This window comes from Pectinophora gossypiella, chromosome 3 (genome assembly GCF_024362695.1).
Source record: "Pectinophora gossypiella chromosome 3, ilPecGoss1.1, whole genome shotgun sequence".
Classification (NCBI taxonomy): domain Eukaryota; kingdom Metazoa; phylum Arthropoda; class Insecta; order Lepidoptera; family Gelechiidae; genus Pectinophora; species Pectinophora gossypiella.
Window position 1 is genome coordinate 9,088,841 of NC_065406.1, and position 18,225 is coordinate 9,107,065.

General features: G+C 39.5%; 2 protein-coding genes across 2 annotated transcripts in view; one reads left to right on the plus strand and one right to left on the minus strand.

Moving 5' to 3' along the window:
* Window positions 1-14,057, plus strand: part of LOC126381852 (uncharacterized) — a 39,749-nt gene extending 25,692 nt beyond the window's left edge. The window contains exons 5-9 of the mRNA XM_050031370.1: window positions 2,993-3,068; window positions 6,085-6,148; window positions 6,287-6,400; window positions 7,094-7,146; window positions 7,265-14,057. Coding sequence (XP_049887327.1) covers window positions 2,993-3,068; window positions 6,085-6,148; window positions 6,287-6,400; window positions 7,094-7,146; window positions 7,265-10,408 — 3,451 coding nt within the window. The 3' untranslated portion in view covers window positions 10,409-14,057. The remainder of the gene's footprint in view (window positions 1-2,992; window positions 3,069-6,084; window positions 6,149-6,286; window positions 6,401-7,093; window positions 7,147-7,264) is intronic.
* Window positions 13,649-18,031, minus strand: LOC126381863 (decapping and exoribonuclease protein-like). The gene is made up of 5 exons (XM_050031398.1): window positions 17,392-18,031; window positions 17,019-17,283; window positions 14,644-14,782; window positions 14,285-14,545; window positions 13,649-14,188 (listed from the first exon to the last, which is right to left on the minus strand). Exons 1-4 carry the CDS (start codon window positions 17,876-17,878, stop codon window positions 14,288-14,290), a joined length of 1,149 nt encoding a protein of 382 aa, XP_049887355.1. The 5' UTR covers window positions 17,879-18,031; the 3' UTR covers window positions 13,649-14,188; window positions 14,285-14,287.
* Window positions 18,032-18,225: the final 194 nt, after the last annotated feature.

Consider the following 18,225-nt stretch of genomic DNA (forward strand, 5'->3'; position numbering starts at 1 on the left):
ATGTGTGGTGTGTTTTTTTACTTATTTATCGTATAATTGTAGCATAATTTTCCAAAATAAATATCAACACAGCACACGCACAATTCGTGACAGAAAACTTCACAAACAGTATCACTAGCGAATTGTATTACCGTCTATTGAATGAACAAATAAAAACTTTAGATTGTCAACTTTTAATATTTTTTAAGAAAACAAATAGCGGGAGACTATATGCACTAGTCAGAAAGCGCCTGACTAAAAAAGAAAACTGCGTAAAGGCATTAACGTAGGGAGGCATTGACTGGTTAACGGAGGGCTAAGATGTAAAGGCCTGAGATGATGATGAAGGAGGCGATTGGACGGCTCTGTTCTCAAACATGGTCTTCCTCTGGCAGTCCTTCCACCAACCTTCGTTTTATATACCTACTGCTTTCGTAATCCTATTATCCTTCTAACCATTATTTAAATAAATAAATAATAAATAAACTTTTATGTTACCAACGGAAGACCTAAAATCCTTATGGTCATAGGCGAGCTTTAGTCAAAAGTCGACTCTCTACTAATAAGTTGATGTCTTTATGCCGGCTACTGACTACAGTGTCACATATAAAGACATGTTTATTACGATTTTGGCACACTGTAGAGATTGATACGTCATTAGAAACATAATTATCCTTGAGTTGCATCTACGTCGATTTATATTACTCGTAGGGGAATTTACATACAGCAAGTTCTTGCAACGTACCGTTGTGATAAAGGTGTGATTTTAACCTACCTACTGTCAGTTCGCGCTGGACACTTTCCACGCGTTTTTGTGACGTGCATGCCAATAGCGCGTGCGTAGCGGAATACAGAGCTCACTTCGTTTTCAGAAGTTTGAAGGTAAACTTGACGAATGTGGTGCGAAGCTCGGAGAAGTTCAACCTGGTGTCAGGGTTATTGAGCCGCCAAAGGCCCCTAACTCTCATGTAACTACTACGTACTACTTACATCAATAAGTAATAATATATAACCGGGTCCAACGGCTTAACGTGTGTTCCGAAGTACTGGGGGGTTAAAATGGCCACATCGAAGCAATTCATCTAATATTGCTATTTGACATTTGTTTGCATTGCGCACTTACTTTTATATGCGCAAATGTCAAATTGCAATATTAGATGAATTGCTTCGATTTGGCCATTTTAACCCCCCTGGTCATCTTAGTTCCGGACAATCGGGTGATCAGCCTGTAATGTCCTAACCAAACTAGGCATCACAAAGCGATTTTTGTGATGCGTCGAGAATTCGAACCGGGGACTTCCGGATCGTGAGCTCAGCGCTCAATCATATGTTCAGGAGGATCGCATTCCAGGGAGGAGTCATGTTGTCTATGTAGCAGACGTTGTACAGTGGCGGTGCAGTGTGCAAACAGTCCGTGCATCAGGTGTACGCATGTAGCAGGAAAATATTTGCTTTAGTAGGTACAAGAGCAAAGTGTGTCCGTTGCGTGCGTACCGTATGTCGCTGTGATATTCACGCGCGTCGTTTTGGTTGCGTAGCGATAACAGTCCAAGTAACGAAAAACAGTGGCGGCCCTTTGAGGTGGACCTCAAAGTGGCGCCCCCTCAGCCCCTCAAAATACAATATTTTCGATTAGTTTACGGCCACCGAAATTTACCTAAAGTAGACCAGTCTTGGTTGATTTTGTCGCCCCCTCTATTTCGGCGCCCGATGCGGTCGCACACCTCGCACCGTCCTAGGGCCGCCACTGGCGAAATATTACGTCAACCATAGATTTTAAATTCCATAAAACTAACTTAAATATTTTTATCAACATTACAAGCGTAAGGGTGGAGCCCATACTGGCCCACTCTCTATCGCGTCCACGCTCTTATCTAATACTCGTGTGATAGTAACATTATGCACTGATTGGTCAATTTTTATGTTCCGGGTCAAAACGATAATAACGTAAACAATATAGGTTTTAATATATGAATGATTTATTTATCAACATGCACATAGGATGCAGAAATCCATAAAGATAATAACCTCTAGTACACGTGCATAATATTCCTATTTTATATGTCGCTAGTGATATCACGCGGTGTCGCGCGCGTATAGATAAGGATTTCCATACGTACTTATTTTCCATTTGCTTCCTTCCTCTGACGCCTTGAAACTTGTTTTACATTCTTAAATAGGTATTAAAATCGATTTCTGTCCAACTTCCCTCTGTACCTGTATTGAATACTTGTAAATTGTCTTTGCTACACTACTACTGTTGGAATAACAGGTTTATAAAATGGCCACATCGTCATATAGGTATTTTATAGTAATACGGTATTTGACTGAGTCAAATATAAATGATGAAATGCTAATCTAGAAATAGAAGCCAATCTAAGATGACAAAAATTAATCTAATTTTTGATTTTAGAATTCTAATTATAGATGAGCGACTTTCCAGGTTACGTTTACCAAAAAAATATAAAGATGGCGAGTTTATCGATGACGTCACTCCAGCTCCGCCACGAATTACAAACTCCATAGAAAATGTTCGTTTTGAAGTATCGAAAAAAGTATCTCATTTGACTAAGTTATCAAATACCCGATAAAATAGGAGGAGGTTGGTGGCGCAGCGGTAAACGCGCTCGGTCTGCGATTAGGCTGGTCATAGGATGGGTGACCACAAAAAAAAAGTTTTCATCTCGAGCTCCTCCGTTCTTCGGAGGGCACGTTAAGCCGTTGGTCCCGGCTGCATTAGCAGTCGTTAATAACTATCAATCCGCACTGGGCTCGCGTGATGGTTTAAGGCCCGTTCTCTCTATTTATCCATAGGGAAGGCCCGTGCCCCAGCAGTGGGGACGTTAATGGGCTGATGATGATGATCCAATACCCAGGAAAGCACTCTAAGGTTTTGGTTGCGGACTGGTTCAACGGTTTGGTAGAAAATTGAGAAGTGTTACTTTAGCATTTATAATATTGTCATAGACGCCATATTAGTACTGTACTATGTTAAGTGAAATATTGTTTACAGATACTGCTACGCTGGTCTTCGAAAGAGGATCAAGTTGGAAGTTCCACAGTTGCCAGATTTAGGCGAATCGTCGAAGGTAGCATTTGTCATTTATAAATTATACTATGATTATTTAATTCTATAGTTTATTTACCAGTTCTCTATATTTCTTCATATTTATATGTATGTAAAGACCCAAATGTTCTGGATTCGGGCACAGATGGTGTCATACTCTTGTAGATTCCCACCTTATCCTTATAGAAATCGAAAATATGATCATAAATACTGGGAGATATTAATATGATAGCCTAATAGACTAATCTTAGACATGGGAACTATTTAGATTACCTGACACATATGTATGTTTACGAAAATTCTGAGATAATTTGTGTTGGGCTTGAACACACTATTTTATACTAATTTTGTATTGGTTTTTAAAACACATGTTATAATTATTTATTATACCTAGTGATTCGTTTTCCATACAAAAGTTGATGCAGTGCTACAGGAAAACGGATAGAGGAATATTGTTATAAAACCGATAAATAGTAATATTTTGGTGTATTATTTTCGCAAACTAACAAAAATTTAGGGTCCGAATACGAGAAGTACTATATTTCAGACCCTCAATTTTGATCAATTCTACATTTGTAGTGGTGCAGATTACAGTGTATTTGCTGAGCGTGTAGAGGTGTCAATGTTAGTTTGTGTGCGTGATAGTTTTTTTTTTCTAAAGGCTTTGACTACTTGACAAGTGTAATAGAATGTCAGTGACAATTTATAAAGAGATTTTGTATGAAGAGAATAAATATAAATAAAAAACTAAAAATACTACAATCTGAGAAAAGGAATATTGGAAAAATATTTTTGTAATAACGTATCTTATTTAAACATTTTTAAATAATGGGTAAATACCGTGTTTTAAAAGAGGACATATAATAAAAAATCAATACATAAAATGAAATGGCTGTATGGGCATAGTTCCCTTTGCCTTACCCTTCGGGGAAAACCAAATCAAAAAAGAAGTTGTTGCATTTGCCGGCCTAAATAGTAGTCATTTATAATTAATTGTTTTTCCATCCAACATACAGATTTATTTATATTCTCTTTGCCGCGGACTTTTTGGTGGGACCGGGAACGGGAAGGTTGCTTTCTTCATTGAATAATCTAAATAATCAATACGAAGTGGTGTTTTGTGGTTAATGATCACATTAGTCGGAAAACATTCCCGATAGTATTATTAAATCGGAATATTCAATAAACAAAGTGTACCTATCTATTTTCGCTTTGCGCCAACAAGCCGCTTACTTCGTTTGGGGTTCGGAGTAGGAGTCTGCTCCGAGGGTGGGGGCTTAAATTTCATCATTTCATTAATCATCATCAAGAAAAAAAAACACAAGACATGGCTGTATGTTCATAGTTCCCTTTGCCTTGCCCTTTGGGAAAAAAAATAAGATAAATTTTGAAATTCTTATGTATAATAAACAAACATCACAGACATCATGACAGATCTAATACTAAATAAAATCTTTTTTCTTTTTTCTATTTGACTTATTTATGAATTTTAATCAAGAAAACGTGATAATAAGTTCGACAGCAACCAGTTCAGGTCCCCGAAACAGCCCATTTCAGGCCGCGTATATATGGAAATACTACTTCAATACGTCCCAGCCTCGTCTTTTTTTAACGTCCTCGTTATAAAAAGACGTCCTAACCTGAACTAACTAACCTAACAATAAACACCACGCGTAAATATATGTCCAGAAATGCGCTGTGAGTCGTCTGGACTGGGCGCGAAAACAACATAGAATTCGATTAGGTGCTAAGTGTCCCGCATGCTATCACCAGCTGTCACTGACATACGTATGAAGTCCCGCGGATTTTATTGGAACTAAATGACAAGTCATAATAATTATATGCGGATACTGCGACATCAGCGCCATGCCAATGCTTGCGGGACGTCCTGAAGCGCTATTACATCTTTCAAACGCGATGCGACAAAGTTTGAACCTACGCAATTTAGGAAAAATCTACCTTATTATTACTGTACTGTGATCGTTATTTGTAAAATCATACAATACATATACACAATTCTTTATACACAATATAATTATTATGACATATTGTGGACTTTTCGGTATACCTACAAAAAAGGAACAATTCAACCATAAGTTGTTTTGTAATATCTCAATGGGCTCAGGCAGCGTTTTCGCCGAAAGCTCCAAGTCGGCTATATTTGTAACGATAATTATGTTTGACATTCATCATCATTTTTGAACCATTTTATACAAAAAAAAATACTTGTATAAATTATAAACCCTAAAGCACGCCCATGAATCACTCTACTCATTGGTGAAAACCGTATGAAAATCCGTTCAGTAGTTTTTTAGTTAGCCGCATGTTCACTGATGCGATTAATGCCTGTTAGAATTTTACAAAATAAAAAATACGGAAATTACGGAAGGTACTTTAGTGCAAAGTAAATTATTGTATACTTAATTATAATATTATTGGTAAAAGTTATACTTTTTGAGAATTCCGTAACAAATAGACGGGTTCGCCAAATTCAATTGTAAAAAAAAATACAAAAAGTAAAAACAATTAAAACATGCAGTTGGGTTTGAACCGTGAACCTTAAGAATGGCGGCTACTGCTTTACCAAATGGGCCATTTAGAAGTTAGAAGTAGACTTCAAATTATGCATCTCTTTTAATAGCTAACCTAGTTCGCATGTGTGTGTGACAGCTTCGTGTTTGTACACAAATTGAAATGACACCAACTTTTGATGCAATGTTTCAATATGATATCTTCAGTAAATACTTCAAAATTGTAGCTTAACTTAAAGATAATGTATGTAAGATTTCGCCACCTAACATTTCACTGGGTCAGAACTCAACACTAAACGAATAAATGGAAAAAAATACGAAAACTGCAGAAGTAACGCCATCTACTGACGCAGCGTTACCTAGCTGACTGAAACACATCACCTTAAGTTTATCGATTTTGATTTACTGATGACTTTACCAGGGGAGGTTGGTAAATCCCTCACAACCCACACGATAGAAGAGAAGACTCATGACTTTTATGATGATTGATTTATACTTTTTTTTTAGGAACCAAGCGTGACGTCACGAGATACGGAAAGAATAATTTGCGAATGGGCTGAAAGTAAAATTGGTAAGTAAGTTTATTGTGATTTGTGAATTATGCGTGCGTGCATATTGACTAGTAACATTGCGTCAAGGGGGTTGTGCACCAGTGAGGCGTCTAGTCGATTTGCAGCAGTCTTAGCGTATATTGGTGCCGTGTTCACAGGAGTGAAGTTGTCGAGCCTGTCGGAGTTGGCGCGGCATCTGATGACGCCGAGCGCGCGCGCGCCGCCCGGCCCCGCCAGCGCCTCGCCGCCGCCGCCGCTCGCGCAGCCACATGGTAACATTATCAACATCATTCATTTAAGAGCCACACTCTTGTCAGTGTAGCATACTCCATGCTACTTTTTTTAGGAAAAAATAGGGCAGTGGTTTCTTGCCTTCCACCCTGCAGTACTCTGTCTGACGCGAGTGGAATGGCACCCAGAATAGTCTATTGCAAAGCCGTACTAGGACTACCTATCCTCCGCGTCTGAATAGTACTGACAGTTGACTGCTGCCCTTTATCAGGTTCCAGGTTATAGTCCCTGTGACTTGCCCCTTCTGTCCTGCATTGCCGTACCAGCTACCATCTCCGCCTCTGCAACCGTTGAGACGTTCACCCGTATCCTTGGGCAAGGGTTCTACATTATACCCCGTAGGTCTGGGTCCCTATCCGGACTCTGCTACTGTCTCACTCCGGCCTACTGAAGTGGGAGGCGACACGAACGCGCCGAACAAGAATTGCCCTGGGGCAATACACTGGTGTAGGGCACACTCTGTCCTTCCCTGGGGCCGGGTTAATAGTCTTGTATAAAACCAAAACCAAAGGCACATTATCACTTAGCTTATTCTTTCTATTCCTTGAAGTCGGACAGACGTGCAATAAGTTAACCGTGTGCTATCTTAGATACGGTAGGGATTTATTGTAGGCTGGCGATATAATGAAATAGTACTTGATATCTCAAAAGTGACGTTTACTTTTGTTCCCCAGGTGATGATCCAGCGAGTCGGCAGCTGATGAAACAATTAAAGCGAAAGATTCAGGTCAGTATAGGAACTATCAATAATTCTAACTTTTGGGAGGATCGTCTTAAAAAAATCGTGTGTTAGTAATGACTTAGTATTGCAGTCTAGACTTACATAAAATAATTTCGATTTCCAGACGCAAGGGACACCCGGTCGTCCGAAAAAGAACAAAGGTCAGGAGGTGACGGGCGAGTCTCCACCGTCGACGTCGTACGTGGGCCACCACCCGCCCGTGAAGCACGAGAGCGAGCTGGCGGAGGGCTACGGCTACCAGGGCGCGCCCTACGTGCCCGTGTACGACGTGCGCGCGCCCTATCCCGCCTACACCGTGCCGCCGCGCGCGCACCCGCCCGCCGGCCCGCACCCGCCGCACCCCCCGCACCCGCCCCACCCCCCGCACCCGCCACACCCGCCGCACGCGCCGCACCCGTCACACCCCGCGCTGCCCGTGCACGAGTACCGGCCCGACCCCTACGTGTTCGAGCCGCCGTACGCGGCGCGCGACCTGACGCTGCCGCCCGACACGCACCACAACCTGCCCATCAACCTGAGCAGCGACGCGTCGCTGGACCTGTCGACGGAGCGCGAGTGGCAGCGGCGGCGGCCGCCGGAGCCGCCGCCGGCGCGGCTGCCGCTGCCCGGCAAGAAGCTCATCCTGGAGACGTACCAGAGCGAGGCCCGCGCGGGCTCGCCGCGCGCCGCGCCGCCCGAGCCGCGGCCGCCGCTCGAGGAGTTCCCGCGCACGGAGTACCTGCCGAAGAAGATGCGCGCGGCCGAGATCCTCGGCGGCAAGCTGGCGGCCGCGAGACACGCGCTGGCCGCCGACGCCCCCTCCACCTCCTCCTCCTCCGCCGCCGGCGCCGACCCGGCTCTGCGTTCTGACGCTGCTTTTTTAGAGGATCCAAAAAACTTAACGAACCGGTCCAAAAGCACCGCCGCGGCGCTGGCCCGGGAGGAACAGGAGGCGGCGAGTCCGACACGGTCGGTGAAGGCTCCGACGCCTAAGTCCGAACGCACCAAACCACGGAAGATGTGCGCCCGGGGGAGGGGGCCCTCGCAGGAGCGGGCCTCGCCCGACCGGCCCGTCACGCCGGACTCGTGCTGCGGGCTTGATGGGATCAACATCAAAACGGGCATGATATGCGAAGAGAAACATTCTGAGATTTTAAACAGGGAACGTGTGATCAGTATCTGTAATATAGACAAACACGATTTGGACGACTATCTCAACGAAGGGAATAGTCAAGAGCACGAAGAAGAGTTGTTAAAATACTTCAACCGAGAGTCTGAGGCGCGAGCCGCCGCCGAAGCAAGTGCTAATGCCTCGGAAGCTGTTGCTTTTTTAGAAGCAGGCACGGACCCACACGACGAACACAGTCAAGGCAAAAATGAAAAGTTGTCACAATTGCGAGAGTTGTTAGCCAAAAACCTAAAGAACCAGAGTGGGTCCAATACTCAGAGTCTGCCGATGGCTCAAGAATCCCAAATGCTTCTGGAAAATTCACATCAACAACCTTCTAAGTCAGGAATTAGTGAAGGAGCTTTTAAACCGGTAGCCCCCAATGTGGTGGAGATGGTGAACGGACAAGCGTTGGCCAATCAAAATGAATCTAATTGTAACAAACAGTCAAATTCGACACCTAATGAAAATGGAACTTCATTGTCTTATGTGAACCAAAACACTTCAAACTCAATGACGACCAACATAACTGGAACACATCTCTACAACGGTAATTGCCATAATGAACCACAAAGTCCAACAACTAGGACTCAGCAGTATGATTTTGTGCCAATTTCTGAAGGGTGCCATTCTCCAGGAAATTTTCATTCAAAGTCACCTTTAGGATTTGGTCAAAGAGGGCACAGCCCGTCTAAGTTGAACAAACCTGTGATGATGGGTGGCTCTCTTCAGACTTCTCCGATATCTCACAGCACCGCGGCCAGTCCGTTTGTGAGTCCTAGGAACACTCCGGTGCCACGGTCGCGCCTGTGCCCGCGACCGATACCCAAACACAACGGGAGAAAGAAGCGGAACCCGTTGTCACTAGGTGTCGCTGATCCTAATTCCAAACAATTTGCAATGCCCAATGAACAGAAATTTATGCCGAAGACATCCATGTGCGGTCCAGGTATCAAATACTGTCAACCCATGTCGGCGCCCCCTTCACCGAACATTATAACTTCTCAATACAAGAATCAGATGTTTCAATGTAATTCTGGCATGACGAACGGTAACAGTAACATGTGTTTAAACTTTTTGCCAAATACTCCGCCATTCAGAGACACCATGAATGGAGAACTCGCCCATCCACTGTCGGCTGATCCACTGTCGAGTGAAGTTAGTCAGTTCTTCCAGGAGTCGCTCGTAACTTACAGGCCTGGTCATGACAATTCATTCAGGTCGCAATCTGTGCCACTCAAACAAGGCATAAATAACATGGGACTGCTGAGCTACACCAACACTCCTGTGGGCTCAGTGCCGCCGACGCCGGTGCCACACGAGTTTTGTGACTTCGGGTCACTCGCAGATACCTGTGATATATCAAAAGCAGGTTTAAATTCGGAAACATTAGATAAAATTTATGATGCGATAGACAGCAGCAATGATGTACTTAATACCGGTGGACCACAAAATCTTTTGAATCCCAATGATACCCTGAGTAATGGGTGCGATCCACCGCCGATTTTGACAGAAGAACAACTCAACTCGTTCATTCCGGCCGAAGGCGAACTGCTCGACAGGACCAATCAGTTCAATCAGTCGTTCCCGGGCGACAGCGCCACTACAAGCAACGTGGAGGACTTCTTGAAGCGAACTAACGGCATCGAGTTTGATCTGTCCGAGCTAGTGACCGACAAGAACAAATACTACACGTCACGCTCTGTTCCTAGCACGCCGCTGCCCTACAAACGCACGGCGCCCAACTTGCAGATAGATTCCCGACGTACTAGAGAATTATTTGTAGCTGAGAATTATTCCAATATGTCGAACGGTATATCTTCTAAATCTGTTCCGTCTACTCCTCAACTAGCCGAAGAGAGGAGCGTGTTCAGTTACAGCAATAGGGATTTCCTTATCAACGGGAACTCAGTGGAAGTGAGCGGGTCGGCCGGGCTAGGCCCGGGGGCCGCGGGGGGCGCGGTGGTGGACAGCGAGCAGGCGCTCACGTCGCCGCTGCACGACATGCTGCGCGAGGACATGCTGGACCCGCTCACGCCCGCCGCTGACTTGCTCGCCGACCTCGACAAGATGGACGGGACTCCATACGTTGACCTCTAGTCAGCCGTCGTTTGTCACCGACATGTATGTAAATAGTAACCTTAATTTCGTTTTATTTGTACAGATGCCGAAATATTGGATATATTATTGAGTACAATCGAGAATTGCAAGCCTTCAGTGAAGGCGCTGCCGACTCGTGCATTACTATGTAGATTCTAATAAGGATCGGACACTCCCAAAAACTGAGTCAATACAATGCACCATACAATTGTGATAAGCATATAATCAATTAATTAGAAATAAGCGGAAATTAACTTTGAGAATTACGTTTTAAAATCATTGACTCTTATAATTTGTGCTTAAAAAGATCAGATGCCATGCGTTGAAAGATTAGTTGATCGTAATTTCAAGTTTAGGTCAGTAGGTGAGGTTTACAACTCGAACAATGTAACGTTGTTAGTGGTTGTTATGATTGGATGCAACAGTCCCCATTTCACATTTGTCAAAAATAACAACATGCATTCTTTCAACTTCAAATATATTTAAATACCTATCCCATCCGCCTAAACACACGGGAGTTTTAAAGTTAGAAGATGCAACACATTGCTCAGAGATTACTGTAAAATAGTTACTGCAAGAGGCTAATCTCTCACTGGACAGTAATTAGTCAATTCCCTTAATGGTTCCCTAGGACCAAAGAATTAAAGATCTTTATGATCGAGAAGGGATCAACAGTGAGGTTTGCCTTTTAGATATATAAAAGGAGTTACGTGCCTCATGACAATATCTATCTAAGCTCATCACAATATAACATCGAAATTTTGATATGTATTTTGTAAGAATGTTGTATGACGCAGTTGATACTGCCCTAGCTGAAGTATTCAATGAACACCTGACGTTGAACATGGCTATCGTAGTATTTACCAGACCAATGCAGCGTGCCAAGCACGCTTAGTTTAATTAGAATTGGTTTTCTCGAGAAAATGATAATATAAATAATAGATATAGTTTATGAAAATGAATTTATTGTAAGTTAGCACAAAGATTTAATATATTTTATTATCAACTAGGAGTTTTACTGATATACTAAATTTACATTGAATTGACTGCATAAAATGCGGAATGAAGGAAATTTTAATCTGCCAGTATGGCTGCAGTGAGCTTATAGAAAAAAAACTAACCAAAAGCTATTCGTTATTGATATATTCAATAAACATAACGAGGTCGGCCTTTCGATAACAATGACCCGTACGAATGTATTCGCGAACTAAGTTGCCCCTGTATATTGTTTAACCCCTTGACAACTTTGTTTTGTGTGGTATCGTGACCTCTGCTGTGGTTGAAGGGGCTAATCTACATTGTGACTGTTATGCGGCCTAAAATGTTAGTATATTTTTTGTTAGAGCTTTTAGTATTTATACTATTTGACAGAATGAATGCAGATTATATCGGTTCATCCTCTTACCTGTGCCTGAACGATGGGCATCATTGTATACCTAGAATTGAAAGCTTAGTAGTTGGTTCGTTATAACGCTAGTACAAATTACACATTGATTCGACAGGGATATACATAATGTAAGTGAAACCGAAGACTGTTTAAAGTTTGTAGATATTTTAAACACAAATGGAAATGTCTTGATCACTTCGTCTCGAGGAGTAGATATACATAGGTACAACGAAACCCTCAGTGATCAGCCGTGTTATATTCCAATTTGGTACGACTTACCAAAATCGTCTAGTACCTAATTACTCTAAGTTGTACATTTTATAAGTTACATGTTTAATGTTAAGACACTAATCGCTTGTATATAATTGAAATGTTTATTCCATTTTTCATGATAATTTCATGGCAATGAATGTGTTAGTTAAATCCATCATATGTCTAATTTTGTCTCCATAAGTAATGTGGCATCCAATACATTTTGGGCTAAATTTGTGCACGATTAACATACACCTAACTGGCTTCAAATTGGATTTGGGTGTCACATTGTAGGTCGTTCCGACACCAGTTGTTGTGATCAGTGTCATTTATATTTTATTTACGTATATTTTAGATTAAACTAATTCATCAATAACATGTTCCAGTAATCACTTCAAACCGTCCCATTCGCCTCTGTATATTATTGTATCGTCCCCATAAACTCTTACCATCTAGAAAGAAGTCATGAGACAACTTGTTTAAAACAATAACTTAGATTTAAAATAAACTCTCGCTCATAATCCCAAATGGGGTAGGCTGAGCTACAGCTGTCATCAGAAAGATAAATATTTCGTTTTTCGTATATCTTGTACTTATGTGTCTTGTATATGATGCATTGTATAGCGATGTACACTGATAAATATAATAACAAAGCACGAATGACTCTTTCTAATAGGTTTAAACTTGTATCATTTCATGTATTATCTAGGCATATCAGCTGTGGATACTAAGGTTAGCTTGCACACCCCTCAGGTTGTTGGTTAGTGCAAGACAATTGATTGTTAAGTGTGTTCGTGTTTTGCTGGTTATGTAAGTTAATTAAGTAACGTTGATGTTTGATGGATTGATATAAATTAGATTAATATATTGGTGCTTCTCGAAATCGTCTCGGCAGCCGGTGTACGATATTTCCAACTGTGCACATTGCGAAGCAGATGCCATTAAATTATGTGACTAATTTAAAATCTATACAGGTGTCGAGTCGGTGCAACATTTAAATCACGAAATTTAGTCCTAACTCTACACTAATTCACTTGAAAGTGAGGTGTGAGTGTCAATAATTGTAATAACAAATATTCATTAAATGTTAAATTCGATGTTTAGGTAACTTATGTGTTGTGTTTATGTTGATTGGGCCCGGTTTAAAGATCATCTTTATAAAGTGAATTGTCTAGAAATAAATGTGTTTCAAATTATAATGGCACAACAGCTGCCAAGTTGGTTCTAAAATATCGGGTAAAATCTTAAAATAAGTTTATAAAAATTTGCCTCTTACATGCAGTGGTGAAGTGCGTAAGATTTGGTCGTAAGCTGTATGCTATATGTACTATGCCATTTCGCCTTAGTTATAAGGCTCACTTTATCTTTAAAATAGCACAAGCAAATATTAAAAAGTGGGGTGAAAAGAGTATCTATTCAATATGAAATATATAATTATAATTTGAATATGATATATTGTTCTCCCAACTTTTTTATAGTTTGCTGCATCTATAAAAACTTAGGCAAGTGCACAAAGCATGGTACATACATAAGTTAGGTATTGACTGTAATGTTTTGTTCTGTTTAGTGCAATAACTGGCACTTCAAATCACTGTTGCATATTTCATTAAAAGATTTCATTTTTTAAAATAAATATATATTATTGTTTGTACAAAACATTAAATTAATTATTATAAATAATGAATGTGAGTTGTTAGAATTGTTGATGTGATGAAGATAAAATCATCAGTCATATGATGGAGATTTCATTACTAAAAGTAATGATTGTTATGTAAATACAACATTAACACTGTAGACGTATTATTACATGACACAGTTTATTTTTATTACAATTATGTTGTTCTGTTAATTATTGTTTTATATCTAAAAAAATATTTTTATGAATGTATGATAATAATTTAGGTTTTAGTTGTACATTTTAAGTGAAAATATCCATGTTGTTGATTAGTCTTTTATGGATGTTGATTTACACCATTTGCTATGAGTGATAATAAATGGTATGATGAAATATCATGGTATTTTCTTTGTTATTATTATATCCAACTTCACTCTTGCAAGTTCGTTTATTACTTATAACCTGATTACTTGGACTAAACACATTATATTCATAGACGTATTTAGATAGTTAAATGTTGGTACTTATATAAGTACCTATATATAGTTAAATGTTGGTACTTATATAAGTACCAACATTTAACTATCTAAATACGTCTATAATATTTTTATTACGTCAGGTAATATTACCTGTCTACATTTTTACCATAATTATCTAAGTACCACTGAGGTAGAATAGGGTCGTCTTCATAATGATAACTTTCTATGACTTGCACGGGTGCTTTAGGTTGCCATTCCAGAAGTAATGTTATCATGGGTAATGTCTGTAATTCCATCAGCCGCCCTTGCCCATATTTCTGCTTGATTTCTCTTATTAAACACCTTTTGACATACGTTAGAAATGTATCTAGGAAGTTGAAGCAAACATTCGGGTTCCAGAATCGCTGAAAATAAGTAATTAACAAATTCAAACTTTTGTTCTATCAAAATAACACTGTTTATATTAATAAATAAATTGAGTACCATAAGCATCAGTTCTTACCTGAGACATTTTAGGTAGATCTTTAACATGGAAAGTTTTCAATTCCTCTACTATTCCATCATCATTTCTGAATCCACAGAGTATAGTGTCTACCCCAACAAGGAATGACTGACACCACCATTTCTTAGTTTTAAACCGTCTAGAAAAAAAAAAACTTAATGTAGGATCTTGATGTAGGATTAGGGACGTTTTTTAGGGTTGACCCACATCGCATTTATTCCGTTCGAGCTACAGCATCATACCGTGCGTGAGTTTTGGGGTCACAGAGTAATGACTAGCAAAAGATAGATTTTATTTGCTTCTATGCTGTTCTGGGAGCAAATAAAAAACAGAAAACGTTCAGCTGCTTGTCTTCCCGGGCACGTCGTAAAAACCGACAAAGGGATTGTGCCCTCTAACATGATGGACTAATGCTATGGGCGTTAGGCTGATCCCTTATCACCATAAGGTTCATCATATCCAGCTTACGACATCGTATCAACAGTGGCTGCAAGTTGTCTTTGATTACTTGTGGCTCTGCCCACCCCATTAGGGATTACGGGCGTGAGTTTATGTAGTTATGTGTATTTTATTTCTCTTTGTGTATATTATGTATTAGAAGACTCATTTCATTGATAAAGTTATAAATAATGTTATATATCAATAATAGTGTATGGTCCATACTCTGCACAGTCAACATTTTCACCTCATTGTATCATTTTACACTATCATTATCCAGTGCGCAATCAAACGCCACGGCGTGCGGTCGTTTGTATCATTTATCACCAGCATAAATCAATTCAGCTATATATCCATTTAACAGAACATTCTATCATCTCTAACATCTACAAATAGCTTAACATAATAGGGGGAGTAGTTAAGTCAATGTGAGCCTTAGTGTAAAAAGTATAATTGCTTTAATTTAATGTTTTGCTCCAAGATGTGGATATGTGACATCTATGATAAGTAACTAAAAATATTGAACACAAGTAGTATTGTAGTTTACTCTTACAACAATACCTATAAATAGTGGCAGCCCTAGGGCAGTGCGAGCGGTGCCATGGCACCAGGCGCCGTTTTAGGGGGGGCTCCAAAATTAGGCAAAACGGGACCACCCCTTGCCTGGCAAGGCAGCCCTGGATTTACTGTAGAGTAACTGGACACAGGGCACACCTGCCCTATGAATTAAGACCTCTTAGTGGCCACATAGAACTCATACTAGTGCTGCAAAGAACTTTAGGCTTTTAGCCCTTATTTTAAGACTAGACTGTTAAATAAAAAGCTTAGTAGGCTAAAAACCTATAAAGCCATTTAGTACTTGCGGCTAGGCTAGGGTTAAGCCTATTCAAGCCTATTGGTTATAAGCCTAAAGGCCTTAAAAAGGCCTAACCTTGTTTAAGACTAATTTAATAAAATAAGACGCTCAAAAAGCCTATGAAGCTCTTAGACCTTAAGGTTATTTAGGCTATACATACAGTCCCTTTCTCAAGTAAAAAAAAGTAAAAGTGTGGGTGGGTACAACAAACTTTAAAAACATATATACCTACACAAACACTGTGAAAAATTGATTTATTGTTAGATGCACAACTAGCTAACTAACTATGAATATTGAAAATAACTTCTTACTATCAATTAGTATGGAAATAGTCTAATAATTATAGTAATACGTAACAGCACGTCCCGTCAGCCCCATACAAATTACTTACGCCAGAAGAACCGATTTTTAAGGCCAATAATGTGTGAATTTTATGTAGCTCCAATAATATTATATACATACGTATCGAATTGATAACTCCCTTTTTTGAAATCGGTAAAAAGGCTTTTACTAAAAAATGATAATAAAGACTCCAGTCCCAAAAAGCCTACTACTTTAAAAAAAGCTATAGACTTTTTAAAAGCCTACTACATTAAAAAGGCTATAGGCTTTTTTAAAGCCTACTACTTTAAAAATGGCTAAAAGTTTTTTAAAATGACGAAGCTTTTAAAGCCCTATTTTACTGGTCTAGTCCCAAAAAGGACTCGGTAGGCTGAAATTTAGGGCTAAAAGCCTAAAGTCCTTTGCAGCACTAACTCATACATTAAATGGGTGGCCGAAAACAACATTTTTAAAAGATTTAGGTATATTTTGGTAGCCATAAACTAATCGAAAAAAAAACTGTATTTTGGTGGGCACCACTGTGAGGTCTCGCACCAACTAAATATTTTGGTAGGGCCGCCACTGCCTACAAATAATGTGCAGCTTGAACAGAAAAATAGATATACATTTTAATATATGAGCCAGTTGAAACCTCGTGATTTTGAATCCTGAACTTATATTCATTTAGAATCTTACTATTTATGCATTAATTATTTTTTTAAAGCATTACAATTATCTTATATTTCAAAATAAATATTACCTAAAACTATTCTCTTGATTGGGAAATTCTATATGTCTATTTGTTTTAAGTTCTATAAATTCTTTTGTTGCCAAATAATCCACAATAGCTTCAGCTCTTAATTCAGGCTTTGGGAGTGGTGGTACCGGGGCCTTGTCACAGCGTATGCCATCCATTTCAGCTCCATATACAACAGTGTGGCGATTCAAAGATGTAGTAAAAACTAGGGAGAACTCTTTTGTTTCGTCTACAGGTATGTTAGGATTTGGATCACTGTTTGGAGCATCTGAAATGTAAAAAGAAACAGATCATTTTAAGGATCCATATTGTGGAATTATGCATAATAAAAATACTTTCTTTTTTAATATCCAAAAAAGTTTTAATAATAACTTACCAGAGAGTATGAATTGCTCAAACTTATAGCCCCATGAAGTAAACATTTTCTCCTTGTCAGTCATATTTAGTTTCCTCTTTAATTTGTCTTCAGTATCTCGGGCACATAAATAAATATTACCTTTGTGTAATATAACCATAATTTTCCAAGGTTCCCTATTCTCATATGGTGTACATGCAATACAAGTCATGAGCCCGCGATAACAGAAGAATTTTGCTTTTTCAATATCATTTTCTAATGGAAAGTTTAATCGTCTTTCATGTTCTAGAAGGAACTTCAGTAGTTCTGTCAACTTCACATCTAGATCTTCAGGTTTTCTTTTAGCTTTGTCAATATGTAGATTCAAATCATACTTGACCGGTTTGTCACAAATATTACGAGCAAACTGTACGTTTTCCAAGCCTATGTACCCAATAACATTCGGTCGTTGAAACCGAGGGAAAGGCCTGTTATAAATGTTAGGAGCGACATGTAACTCCGAATGCATTTTTAGTATCAAATGCGTTACAATAATAATACAAATATTAGACCCTACCTGATGCTAGCTGATAAGAGTAACAGATAAAATACCATACAATTTATTTTAAAATTAATTTGTTTATTTTTGCAGCAACAAAAGCAGTTTTTGGTTATGTTATGTTTGACATCTGACAATAGTGTTGCGTATCGATAGGCTACTATCGACATTCTATCGATAGTGTAAAAAAAACGTATATTATAAGTATTGGTTAAGATACTATAATATTATCTAACAATTATAAGATTATAATCGATATAATTGTAGAATTTTGATTACTATCGATAGTTCGATAGTATTGATCGATCGATAGGCAT